Source organism: Xyrauchen texanus, chromosome 46 (assembly GCF_025860055.1).
Source record: "Xyrauchen texanus isolate HMW12.3.18 chromosome 46, RBS_HiC_50CHRs, whole genome shotgun sequence".
NCBI lineage: Eukaryota > Metazoa > Chordata > Actinopteri > Cypriniformes > Catostomidae > Xyrauchen > Xyrauchen texanus.
This window is the reverse complement of record NC_068321.1, coordinates 25,701,598-25,716,019: the sequence shown is the minus strand read 5'-3', so window position 1 is coordinate 25,716,019 and position 14,422 is coordinate 25,701,598. Positions and strand designations below refer to the sequence as shown.

Genomic DNA, 14,422 nt, shown 5'->3' with positions numbered 1-14,422 from the left:
AATGAACACAGCAGTCATGCTCGGGTCTCAGGAGGATAAAGACTAAATAGAAATTCGGAGGTTCTTCCACGAAGATGAGATGTTCATGGGAGTGTGTGTGTGGGTGACCATCAAGCCCCCTCAGCAACACCCAAGTGTTCTCGACCCAACCACGCCATTGGCAAAAAAAAGGTGCAAGAAATCTCTTCAGACTGACAACAAAACACACCGACTCATTAAGAGCGCTCACAAACCACAGACAAAAACCAATCTGCAACATACCTGTGAAACTTCAAGACTATGTGTGAGAGAGAGCTTACATTCTCTCTATCTCTCTCTCTCACTCATTTGACATCAGGCCGCTAATGAAGGGTCAAACCACAGTAAAGTTTATGCAAACTCTGCAACACTTCATATGAATACACCCATTGACTCCTGCATGAATATCAGGCTGGGTTTGGAATAGTTTACTTCATTGTACTCACACTATTTCTGCAGTATGTTGTATGTATACTGTGCACAATATGCAAACGTTCAGTTTGCATGGAAAAAATTAATTTCTCAGTCTCACATAGCTGAGATTTCTCGTTCAAAAACACACATTCCTTCACGAACATGGAGAAATGTCCATTTAACGACATTCGAACAGGTGGAGAAGTGTTCCATAATGTGGGTACTTATCTTGCAACGGGATGCTTGGGAGCCATTAAACCATGTCAAATGTATTTCCTTTCAACGGCTGTGTGTAATTTTACGGGTCGTGAGAGTTCAGTGGGTGAATGCATTACGGTACAGTGAGGACGAAAGCCAGGGAATGTTTTCTTTGGCAAAGCCCGTTTTAACCCAGCGCACCAAAAAGCGAGACAATCTCTGTGACGGTGCAATCCAGCTTAATGGAATAATATCTCAAATGTGTGACACACACAATAGCCAATGGGTTTGCAATGAACATTAGGCCACAAACACTTAGTGTTCTTCAAAATATGTGCTCATTTACCAAACGTGTGGAGGAATGTTCGAGACGTACATGCGTTGAACGGTTTACAAGGCGCCTTTTGCATTGCACGGACGCCCTCTGGAAAAGGGTCATGGGAGCATTGTGGGAATTGTTGTCATTGTTTAACACTCAGCACTGTAAATTATCGTTATTTGCGTGATTGTCTGAAATTGCTGGGGCCAAACACGGCTATGAATGAAGCTCTTTCTGAATTTGGCCAAACACTGTTGGGTTGAGGCCACTTTGAGGTCAAGGCGTTTTAAACATTTTGCTCCGCTCCCTGACCTCAGGATGATGAGGAGCAGGCGGGTTCCTCACAAGAAACAAAGGGAAGTTAAGGAACCATGGGCGTAACTTCGTCTTAAAAAGTGGTGGGCACAGCTTGAAGGGTTGTGACATCACACAACTCATGAATATTAAGAAGGTTATTCACAGCTAATATTTGTAATCGTCTTTTACTGTTTTTCTTTTACTTTTACTGTTGTCATTTTTGATGGCCATTTCAAGTGCTCCAATAAATATTCTACATATTCCAGTTGACAACTTTATCCATATATCTGCAAATGTTTTAAGAACTGGCAATGTTTCTTCTGCATTAGACACTTAGCTGATGAAAGCTGTTTCAAAAAGTGGTTCGGACAAAAATGGCCAAGGCAAAAAGTGGGATAACAAGGCTAGAAATATACTTTACACAAGTATGCGTATGCAGATGTGAGCGCTTAGACAACGCATTGCCAAACGCACGGTCTGACTGCGCGTGCGTTCTCGCGTAACTGTGGTGGTAACAAACCTCAGTACTCAAGGGGGTGATATCATTTTCTTCAAAAGTCTGTGGCATTAAATAGGACGTGTTGTTATTCAGGTAAATTATGACAATAATTGGCTTGAAAGAGAAAGCGCACCTTGAAGCGAACATTTCACACTAATGTTTGTAATAGCGCCCCTTGTGGCAACATTGAGAATGCAAATACACACAAAATCGAGCTATGCGTAACTAGAAGCGTCTGTGCTCACGTACATGCGCAGAGTATGTTTCTGCATTAAGATAATGGCTCTTATTTCATGAGTGTGCAAAGCGCAGTGTGCCAGCGTAAAATGCATGTGGGCATGGGTGGGAATGTTTGCACTACTGTGGGTGTATTGTATGTAAATTAAGCAATTTGCTATTTTGCGTGATATGATATGATATGTGATATGAGCATGAAGCGATCGTCTGTGTTCCGCAATTGCTTTTGGGTCCTTGAATAACGTATAACGTGCGAGGAAGGGCAGCCGGTGGACTTTCTGGTGCCCTCCTAGGGTAAGATGGTGCCCCCCTAGGGAGTTGGTGCCCTACGCAGACTGCGTAGTCTGCTTATAGTGGAGCGGCGGAACTGATGGCCATGCCAATTGACTTTGCGCTTATGACTTAAGGCATTGCGTTGCGCGTAACGCTTGCGCTCTTAAAATAGGGCTCAAGTTGAAAATGGCAAGTTGACTGGTTCAAGATCAGTAGCTTAAAGAGACAGTACACCCAAAAATGACTCATTTACTCACCCTCGTGCCATCCCAGATGTGTTTGACTTTCTTTCTTCTACTGAAAGCAAAGATTTTTAGAAGAATATTTCAGTTCTGTAGGTCCATACGATGCAAGTCAAGAGGTTCAAAAATTTAGCATATAAAGGCAGCATAAAAGTAATCCATATGACTCCAGTGGGTTAATCTATATTTTCAGAAGCGATATGATGAGATGAGGGTGAGAAACACATCAAAATGTAAGTTCTTTTAACTATAAATTCTCCTCCCTGCTCAGTAGGGAACAAAAGAAGAAGAATGGATTAGTGAAAGTAAAAGTAGAGATTTATAGTTAAAAAAAGTCCTTTTTAATTATACATTTCAACTTTTTCTCACCAACAACTATCATATCACTTTTGAAGACATGTATTTAACCACTTGAGTCACAGATTAATTTTATGTTGCCTTTATGTACTTTTTAGAACTTCAAAGCTCCATTTTCTAGCATCGAACGGACCAACAGAACGTCATACAGAAGAAAGTCATACACATCTGAGATGGCATGAGGGTGAGTAAATGATGAGAGAATTTACAGTTTTGGGTGAACTATAGCTTTAACTGACTTAGATGTTATTGATAATTATTGTTTGATAACAGTGGTGAATGATTTGTCTGAGCTGATGGCGGGTGATATCTAGCTTGGTGTAAATCTGATCGCTTGAGGGAGAGACAACACAGAGCAGCTGGAGGTGAACTGAAAGACAACACAGACACACGCAAACGGAGGTTCAGAGTCGCAACTCGCAAAAAAACAGGTGCAAACCTCACTGTCCCCCTCTTTTGTGTTTATTTGTCCCTCTCAATCGCACATGTTCAAAGGGTAAACGTCCATTCTCGTGTCGAGTTACACACTCGCTGCCTTGAACTCCCGCGGTGTGCCATTCCGGGAGCTTTACCCCTCCCAAACCGCCGCTCACCCAAGGCCCCAACTCTCGGGGGGTGACAGACCCACCCCAAATGCCCTCTTTTGCACTCTATGAACCTCCCTTGCCGCCTGCCCTAACCCTCTACCGTGATATTGAGACAGTTTATGAAGCTTTATAAAGTTAGACAGTTGAACTACCTGTCTGTCAATGTAGGAAACTTGTTTGGAATCATTATTTTTGCAATTACGTTTGGTGCCACTAGGGGTGCAGAAATGAAACACTGCGTGTTTTAATTCACCCATAGACTACAAAAGAAATGGCAGAGAGGTAAAAGGGGAGGAGCATACCGTACATCTTGCCCTCGTCGGAGAGGATAATCTTCCGTCGTCCGCAGGGCGGATAGATCGCCAGCGCCTCCTGAAAGCTCTGCTCGATGTCTGGACTCCACACGCCTTCTGCATCGTTCTCTAGTGGCTTATCCAATCCCTCATTCAGCTCTTCGCTAGCGCCCCCTGGGGAGGGCGCTGATATCCACTCGGACGACAGGGTGGTGAAAGGAGAGCGCAAGATGCCTTAGCGGATACTGATTGGGGTGCAGAGGATCTGGGATTGGCTGTGGTGGGAAAATGAGGGGCTGCGCCAGTCTTGAAGCGAGACAGAGACTAAATTCTGAAAGAAAGATACAGGTTAAAGAGCAACATGCAGGTTGAATTTATAACTGAATTAATACTTTATATTGTCTGCAGAGGTCTTTTAAAAACACATATGTAGAAATTACTAATGAAATCTCATTTGATGTAGAGATTTTGATGAAAATGTGCTAGGCTCTGGAATACGCCTTTCCCACTATAGCAACGCGTCATATGACGTAGGGCGAGGCAAATAAAAGAGCTCGCGGTCAACTCTCTCATTGTTGGGTGTTGATGTAGTTAGAGCAGTAGTGAGAGACAGAAAGTTTTAGATCGAGTTTTAGAGAAGCCATAATGGTAAATTATTGTGTTTGTGCTGGTTGCACGAATTCCAGCCTGTCAGGACATCGTGTCCATCATTTTCCTTCTAGGAAAAACAAGGCTTTTCGGTCTTGGGTGCGTTTTGTGCAGGTGAAGAGACCAGACTTCACTGCCGCGTGTGTTACCACACACTCGGTCGTTTGTGGCGCACATTTCACTCCGGAGAATTATCGACCTGGAGATTTGTTGGAGTCTCGGATGGGATTTCGGAGTAAGGACCACGTGAGGCTGATTACTGATGCTGTTCCTCGGTGCACTCGATGGAATCAAGTCCACCAAAGTTTACACCGGATTTTGGCGCTGGCGGACTGGAGGACCAAGTGCTAACGTTAGCAGACATTCCGTGCAACGAAAGCGAGGACTTAGCAGAGTAAGTCTTACTTTTAATTATTTTAACTCTTAATTTGTGTAATTTCGTAATAATAATAGTATAATATTTTTATATAATATATTTTTATAATATTAAATATGTAATATTTATTTAGTATAATAATACAGAGAGAGGGAGAGAGACTGAGCTTTAGGACAGGTTGTCGTAACGTAATTGTCTGCCTTCTGAAATGAATGTAGTAGTTTGCACAATGCTATAGCTATTGGCAGGAAGCTAGCCCAACTCTCCCGTTTCCCAGCATTTCAATTCAAACTGTTCTCCGCCGCCCTCCGTCTGATTTTGTATCCCCTGATCTCCCCTGGCTTCTATCTCGCCTAGGAGGCTCATAATTATAGGCCTGTGGGCCATCATAGGCATGTTCGGTCCACACCGGAGAACTCGGTTTCTTCATTCGCATCCATTGTAACCTGAGCTTGAACTTGGCCAGACTCCCTCGCCCATCGTCACTTCCGGTTAGTGCTTTATAGACGCGGAAGTTATTTTATCACAATTTATCTCAAAATATCGTTAATGGCTAAATATATATTACTCCAGTTCAGAAAATCTAGTTGTTTTATCATCAACATACACTATGCTATATTGGGGTGTCCAACCTGCATGTTGCTCTTTAAAGGCGAGTTCAATTTTAAATTATAACTAGCTAGGTAAAGTCTTTCAAGACAAACTTTGATCTAGGCTTGAAAAAGCATCATGTGACAACGCAACTTAGGCCACGTCCATACTAATACGTTTTCGTTTCTCATTCGTATCGAAACGGCATGTTCCTCCACCGAAAAGCGAAAACTGCGTTGTCTAACGGTCTGATATACGAAGTCAGGTGCGCGATTCAATATAATCTCGATTCACTATAATAACACTTAAATGACAAGGTGTGACAGAAAATTGTTTATTTTTTTTAAATATGTTTAAGCAAAATGCACTTTATAATTTCTCATCAAAATAAATTGTTCTATAATGCACAATAAAATTGATGAAAGTTTAAATATTAAGAGTTTCTCATATATCTTTCTCTATAAGAAAAGATCTCAGCAAATAAGCTTTCAAAAATAGTGGGTGTGGCAGGGCAGAGGGCGGGTCACTTTACACTGGTGACGAAGCCTGGGAAGGAGGAGGCGAGAACCGGCTTTTCAGTATAAATAATAGTTTAATGATAAACTCAAAAGACAACATAAACACACACATGACGGACATGTCCGTTAACGATCTCTCTCTCCCGCAAGATCCCCTGCTGTCGACCTTTAACCCTCACGGAGGCATAATTAGCCTAATACGGGACCGGATGTGTAGGAAAATGACCCGGCCCCACCCTCCGCCCTGCCACATTGGGCTGCATTCAGGCTGATCGGGTGCACAACAAGCAATCTGTCCTGAAAAAGTATACGAAAGTGTATTTTTTATATATATATAATCTGTCATCATTACAGTATAATCACATTTAAACTTCTATATTATATCAATTCATATTATATCATGACATTTTATGTGTAATAATACTAGCTGTCACTGTTTAAAATAATGTGTAGAATTTACAAGTAACAACATGATTTGTGCTAAAGTGCTACTGTCACTTTTAAAGTTCAATGTGCATCTCACAGACCCGGAACTGTGTTCCGATTTATTGACTGAGAAGACTCTCGCTTACTTTATCGCACCTGTCTTATGTTTGATTAAATTTATTATCTATTTTAACTTTTTTATATGACTGTAAAGAACAGAAAAGATATTATAAGACACATTATTCGATAAAAGTTGAGTGTGTGGATCTCATCTTTGATGGACACACACTACACGGAGGAAATGGCGTTTTATTCTTAAGCACGTTTCAACATAACAAGGTGATTTTCCAGGTATTCCAGTACTTACATTCCTCAAAGCTAAATTCAAGCACTTCAAGGACCTTGTGTGAATCCCATAAAGGTAAAATCAAACAATAGTGAGATTATGATGTTTGACGGGTCATTTAATTTATATTCACATGGACAAAAAAACAACGTTGCTGTAATGGAAAGGAGTAGGCGAGAATCGGCTTGATGATATAAATAATATTTTAATATCAAACTGAACCAAAAAGACAAACACACACAGGTGTTGGACAGCTGTCCGTTAATCTCTCTCTTTCTCTCTCTCTCTCTCTCTCTCTCTCGCACTGCAGTCTTCAGTCGGTCTTTATCCCTCTCTGAGGCTTGATTAGCCTGATTAGGGGCCGGGTGTGTGGAATCACGACCCGGCCCCGCCCTCCACCCTGTCACATTCCTCCCTCGTTCTCTCAGGCCGGGGAGCCCCCCAGCATGACGTACACCCCCCTTTCCCTGGGTAGGGGTGTGCCTTCCGCACTGTCTGCTGGCAGGTCATCCCAGTCTACCTGGATCGTGGCAATCGTGGCAAATTAACAAAACATTTTAAAAAGAGAGGGAAAGGCCAACACGGAGCGGCAGTGGAAGAGAGAGAGAAAAAAAACACTTACTCGCCGGTTCTCCGATACGCCATAGCTTGGTCCTCGACAACTCCTCCATGCTCTAATGGACGACAGCCGTGCCTCCTTGGACGGATCGGAGGCAGACCTCCGGCCCCTGGCAGACGGAATGCCCCGCAGTGTTTTTGGTGGACGGTAGGGGTCTCCCCCGCCCCTGGCAGCGGTAACCGCTCCAGGTGGTAGATCGTGAGCCCCTCCTCTCCACGTGGTTGCCGGCCGTTCCTCCGCTTCCAGGCGGCCGGGCTCCTCCGTCCTCTGGCGGATGGCCGCGGCTGCTCCATTGGGGTGGATGGTAGTGGTGAGAACTCCACTATGGCGCATTCCTCCTCCTTCCCGGATTTCGGCACCAGTGTAAAGGGATTAATGGAAAGGAGGAGGCGAGAATCGTCTTGATGATATAAATAATTTTTTTATATCAAACTGAGCCAAAAAGACAAACACACACAAAGGTGTTGGACAGCTGTCCGTAAATCTCTCTCTCTCTCTCGCACTGCAGCTTCCAGTCGGCTTTTATCCCTCTCTGAGGCTTGATTAGCCTGATTAGGGGCCGGGTGTGCGGAATCACATCCCGGCCCCGCCCTGCCACATTTGCAAATTTCGAAATATCGAGTTGTGTCTCCATATGGTTTGCAATTTTTTTGGCTCGTGATATATTGAAATTTGACATACTATTAGTAATAATTCAATTATTATTAATAGTAATTACATGAGGATTTTGACTGTACAGTTTAGTTTGTATGCATTATTTGTACTGTTAATGTAGAATGCCAGAAAATATAACTCTGTGGCAGACATGTCTCATCGTAAAGGAGGAAGTGGGAACCAGGTTTACCACCAAACGACTTTTAATTAAACTCTACATGAAACTGCTTTGCATGCACTCTCTCATTCTGATGGCTTTTCAGTCCAACAGGACTGTGCACCTCCCTCTCTCTATCGAACTGGTGTCTCCGGCTCCTCTTTATCCCTCTCCCATCTGATTGCAGTAACTCAGCACCAGGCGTCCATCCTAACAGCCCGGCCCCACCCTCCTCCTTGTCACAAACCCCCAACGCCTGATTCAGGCCGGGGAACCAACCTTCCTGGAGGGGAGGTGTTGCGCTTTCGGCCATCCTTCCACCGGCTGGTCTTCCCCGCCACCATTTGGTCCTCAGCCAGCTGCACAGCTGTCCTCAGCAACGCCGGGCGATGGCACTGGAACCCATCCCTTCCGATAGCCTGCTGATGAACCGCTCCAGTACCACCGGATCGATCATCTCCTCGGTGTTGCGATAATCCAACAGCGGCGAGGGCTCTCTGACAGCGCGTCTTCCTCTATTCCCGGGATTCGGCACCACTGTGGCAGACAGGTATCTTGCTCATCGTAAAGGAGGACGCGGGATCCGGGTTTACAACCAGAAGACATTTAATTCAACTGAAGATAAAACTCCTTTTCAGCATAACAAAACCATAACGCACACACAGCTCCATGCGCTCTCTCATTCTGATGACCTTTCAGTCCAACAGGAGGAATGTACATGTTTAGCGGCTGTGTGCATCTCCCTCTCTCTCTCGAATTGGCATCTCTGGCTCCTCTTTATCCCTCTCCCGACTGATTGCGGTAACTCAGCACCAGGCGTCCATCCTAACGGCCCCGCCCTGGTCCTCGTCACAAACTCATTTAGCCGGTTTATTAAGTGACAAGTTTGTGCAGCAAAACTACATTTCCCATCATTATATGCGGCCAGACAAGAATGATAAAATTGATGCACATCGTCGGTCGGAGGTTACATAGAATTCAGAGTTTACAACTTGTAAGTTCTACTAGGACGTGAGCGGTTTTCAGAGTCTCGTAATAACAGTAATTTCAACATAATGTGAATGCACCGTAAGTTTATTACCCAGACTACAATGGAAAGCAAACGTTCTAAAAAGATGATGTGCTTTTGATAAGTGGAAATAGAACGAGGTGTCCCTAAAGCCTAAAGTAGGGTGCGCTGAGCGTCCGCGTACAGGATGTGTGATGCAAATCTCGTCATCAGCTGATCGCGAACAGCTCGATCTTTCTACCCGCTTCTTTTAATGCACAGTATGCGCATGTGCCTGGATTTATTTGCAATGATTAATGGTTCCACAAGGTGGCAACACTTCCATTTTCAGCCATTGTTGTCACAAAGAAGCACAAGACGAACGTTTAATAATATATAATGTATACCTAGGGCTTAAACTGTTGGTGCTCCGCTCACGTCCGGTGTAGACAGGGTGTATGAGATTTTGATCAACTGCTACGGAAAAACTGTAAGTCCGATCAGTTAGAAAAGATAGAGCAACCCGAGTCAGAACAATCTGAAGGTCTGTGCCAAGTTTGGTGGATGTAGCTTGAAAGCTGGAGGAGGAGTTAGAGCCACAAATGTGTGTCGTGGTTTAGGGATTTTGGAAAAACACTAAACCATGCTTTGAAAATGACCAATGATTTCGCCAAGCCAACATAATCATTATAGGCTTAATTCTAGCTTAAAAATATGAATTGTAATGAGCTTTATATAAGTCTAAATCTATGTTATGCCCCCTATTTGGATGTACGCAAGTAAACGTGTATGCGTGTGTTTGTACAGGAAGATAAGATCTGGTGAGTAATGGTGCGTCACGGTAGCATCTGACTCAATCCCCCATTTTCCTTTCAGCACTACACGGACTTCCTGTACAAAACTCTCTCTCTCTCTCTTTTATTTCTCTCACTCACTCAGTCACACACCAGACTTAAATGCCCTTGAATTTCTCCCGAGGCTGTAACTAATGAAATGTAATGGAACTAATGTTTGGTACATAACTGTCTCTAAAAAGACGATACAAAATGTCCCCAGATAGTATTTGGAAACTTTAAAAGGAATATCCCGGGTTCAGTACAAGTGGGCTGTATTTGTGGCATAACGCTGATTACCGCAAAGTTTTATGTTGCAGTGAGACACTTACAATGGAAGTGAATGGAGGCCAATTTATGGAGAGTTTTAAGACAGAAATGTGACACTTATACTTTTATAAAAGCACTTGTATTAAGTCTTGTGTTCTATTTTAATCATTAAGTTGCTTAAATCGCCATTTCAGAGTTTACATTGTTACGTCGTCATGGCAACGAAGTTGTAAAACTGGATATACCTTCGCATAGAAAAGGTTAGTAAGTGATTTTATCACACTAAAATCATGCTAACACACATATTGTTTATGTCTTGTGGTCATATGTCTGAAATAGTGAGTATTTTAAGTAGGGATACACCGATATTGAACTTCTGGGCCGATACTTATAACCGATATTTTTTATAAAAAAAATGTGTTTACATTTTTGTATCTTTTAACCTGGAACTGCTCGCTAATTTCAGATGCTCAGCCGTAAGCAAATAAATCGTGACAAAATTATCGGCGGTAATTCCACTATCAGTGCAATAAGAATATTTCGCTTTTCCCGGTTATCGGCCAAAAATATATCGGCCACCGATATATTGTGCATCCCTAATTTTAATGTTTACATATTGGCTCCATTCACCTCCATTGTAAGTGCCTCACTGTTGTTGTTTTTTTAAGGAGCGAAGATTCTTAATAAATGTTTGCGGTAATCAACATTATGCCATAAATACTGTCGATTGACCTTGATTTGTTGTAAAACCAGAATATTTCTAAGCCACACTGAGATATCAAACCAAGACTAGTGAAATCACCGTTTGACCTCATTGCTTTAGTTTATAATTAGGGTGCTTTTTGGGGGGGCCTTGGTAGTTCAGCGAGTATTGACGCTGATTATCACCCCTGGAGTCTTGAGTTTGAATCCAGGGTGTGCTGAGTGACTCCAACCAGGTCTCCTAAGCAACCAATTTAGCCCGGTTGCTAGGGAGGGTAGAGTCACATGGGGTAACCTCCTCGTGGTGGTGATTAGTGGTTCTCGCCCTCAATGGGGCGTGTGGTGAGTTGTGTGTGGATCGTGGAGAGTAGCACGTGCCTCCACATGCTGCGAGTCTCCGCGGTGTCATGCACAATGAGTCACGTGATAAGATGCGCCGATTGACGGTCTCAGAAGTGGCGGCAACTGAGACTCGTCCTCCGCCACCCGGATTGAGGCAAGGAACCGCGCCACCATGAGGACCTTCTAAGTAGTGGGAATTGGGGATGCCAAATTGGGGATAAAATTAAAACATTTAAGAATAATAATAATTAGTGTGCAATGTATTATTAAGTAAAATCATTTTGAGGTTTAAGGTTATAGCTACAGTAACAACAGTGTAAACTGATAGTGGGACACTTTAGGGAGATCGAGACTCATTAACTCATCATTTATGCCTCTCTCACCCTCATTATATCTCTCTTTTTTTCATAGCCACAGTCCCTCAAATATATCTATCTATAATCTATCTATACAGTGTATTTTTAAATGAGGATTTATACTGTAGATAGAAAGCACATTCACACATGCGTGTGCTGGATATTACTCGCTATGGGCCGTGTATTAATTTAAAGCTTGTATTGTTTGGTGAGTAACAGTGGTGATGTGTTTCTGAGTGGAGCCAGAGGGCCGGTCAGCTTTAATCAAGAGTTTCTAGCACACCACAAATGTCTCGCCCAGAGTGTCTCTAATAACATGTGTTAACGTGATAATAACGCTAAAACAACGTACCCGCCCTAAAGGTTAAAATAAGTATCTGATATTGTAGTAACCTGAACAGAACGGATGGCTTTAACGGGACAAATGCAGATATGTTACAGCACTTGTCATGTAACCAAGAGCACTTGCCGTGCTTACAGCATAACATTTTTCTATTTTAAACCTTTTTTCAGTAGTCACAATACCATGACATCATTATTAAATATTATAAATCTGACATGAGAGTTCTGATATCTCACAGCTGCCCTGAGTTTCAGATATGATATGTTATGTTTTCAGGAAGTAGGTTCGTGAATTGTAGGTTAAATGTTAAATTGTAATAGCATGGTACATCCAAAAAAACTAAAAGCAGGGTAAAAATCATGATAGTACTCTATCTAATAACTACATGTTACTTTTTGGTACTTTTTGTAAGTGCAAGCAACAGTATATTACCATAGTATATGTTTAACATTAAAAAACAGGGTAACACAATGGTACATGTCCAGAAAAACCTGGTTGTACAATGGTACGTACAAACCAATTGTAAAAGTCATGATAGCACCATGGTACTTTTTTGTAAGAGCAAACAACAGTATATTACCATAGTATATGTTTAACATCCAAAAACAGGGTAAAATCATGATGGTACCATGGTAATTTTTGGTACTTTTTGTAAGAGCAAATTAGAGGCTATTACAAAGTATATATAAAAAAAGAAAAAAACAGGTTTATACCATTGTACGTGTCCAGAAAACCCTGGTTTTTATCATGGTACATGTCCAAAACAGGGTAAAATCATGATGGTACCATGGTACTTTTTGTAAGAGCAAATTAGAGACTATTACCAAAGTATATGAAAAAAAAAAAACAGGTTCATACCATTGTACGTGTCCAGAAAACCCTGGTTTTTACTATGGTACATGTCCAAAACAGGGTAAAATGATGATGGTGCCATGGTAATTTTTGGTACTTTTTGGTACTTTTTGTAAGAGCAAATTAGATGGTAATTACCAAAGTATATGAAAAAAAAAAAACAGGATAACATGGTGCATTCAAAAAGACTTTCTTGTGTGTATATATATATAGCCTATATTCAATATTTACAAGGAAGAGTGGGGTCACTTATAATTCCTCACCCCTCTTCACTGTCATAGACACAGAATGACCGCGAGCAGGTGGGCACCGGCTTCATTCCACCTGTTGTGCCCACTACAATATTCCATACCATGAACAAACATCCCCCTTCCCCCGGGGTATACTACACGCAGGGCACACACTCCACGACCCAAAATATTCACCCCTGAGGCCAGCCGCCACAGAGATGTGAACTGGTGCAGTTCTGATGCAGTCATGGGTTTTTAAATCGCCGCTATCTGTGGAGCATTTAACCCAAACAATCAGACTGTCGTCGCTATCTTACGATTGTAATTGTGGCAAACAGAAATCAACATGAAACACCCAAACACAGGAAAAGTGAAAGAAGAACATGTACCTTAAAAAGGGAATCGTTTGAACTATTGAATTTAAAATACTATAATAATGCGCCGTTTAGTCGAAGATTTGACCATGTTGAAAAACAAATGACTTGACTTTAGATTACAGTGATTCAAATTACAGCTATATTCAAATGTATTATTATTTACTACAATATCTTATATTACAAGATATACGTGCCAATTATTATTTATAGATTATTATTATTATACACACACACACACACACACAAATAGCTTATTTTTAAGATTTACGCATTTCAATTGAATAATTTCCATCAAATTGAATGGGGTAAAATTTAACAAATAAACGTAAATACATTTTAAATTTAAATAAAATAGGGTAAATATTTTTGGAGTGTGTTATAATCCATATACAACATATTAATACAAAAATAAGTAGCCCGAGTAATACATCAAAGTAATAATACTAAATGCATTTTCCATTTTTCAGGTCCGCTTGCGTATGTTTTATAATCACCAAAATTCACACTATAATTAATAAACTCAAATGCGAAACAATTGCTGGCATGCCGATGACATTAATAAACTTCTTCACAAAGCTTCCGCATGAAGTTGCTCCTGCGAGATAGGAAAAAGGGACACGGGAATTCGCCAGAAAATTCCAGCAATTCCAAAAATTCCATTGTTGCATCACATTTCGTCACAACGTGTCATTTAAAACAGCGCGTTTCCTGGCTTTTCTGAAATATCGCCGCGTGAGGAACAGATTTGGAAATCTTGTTTGAGTTCTTTTGAACAAACTACTTTGAATAAAAATGGGATTTTAAAGAGAATTGTCGAAAACACGAATGCCTCTATGAAACGTGCAGTTAAATCAAGCACTTACCTGTCTGAGGGAACAGTGAGGTACATGTCGTGTTTTGAGTGGGAAATCTCTGCCTGAGTGCCTGGAAGCGGGAAGAAGGCTGGAATTTGAGGAATTGGCTGCAGTGTAAAGTGGAGAGCCAGACAGGAGGGAGAGAGACGACAGAAAAGAGAGGGAGAGACAGAGGGAGGGCGTGAGGGGAGGTCCCGGGGTGGAAA

The 14,422-nt window shown here is 41.9% G+C and overlaps 1 protein-coding gene across 1 annotated transcript in view; it reads right to left on the bottom strand.

Annotated features, from left to right (window-relative positions):
* The window catches only part of LOC127638626 (transcriptional enhancer factor TEF-3-like), a 43,066-nt gene extending 28,696 nt beyond the window's left edge, over positions 1-14,370 (bottom strand). Inside the window, exons 1-2 of the mRNA XM_052120233.1 lie at positions 14,226-14,370; positions 3,744-4,065 (exon numbers count right to left, since the gene is read on the bottom strand). Of these exons, the coding sequence (XP_051976193.1) occupies positions 3,744-3,750 (7 nt within the window). The 5' untranslated portion in view covers positions 3,751-4,065; positions 14,226-14,370. The remainder of the gene's footprint in view (positions 1-3,743; positions 4,066-14,225) is intronic.
* Between the last annotated feature and the right edge of the window lie 52 nt (positions 14,371-14,422).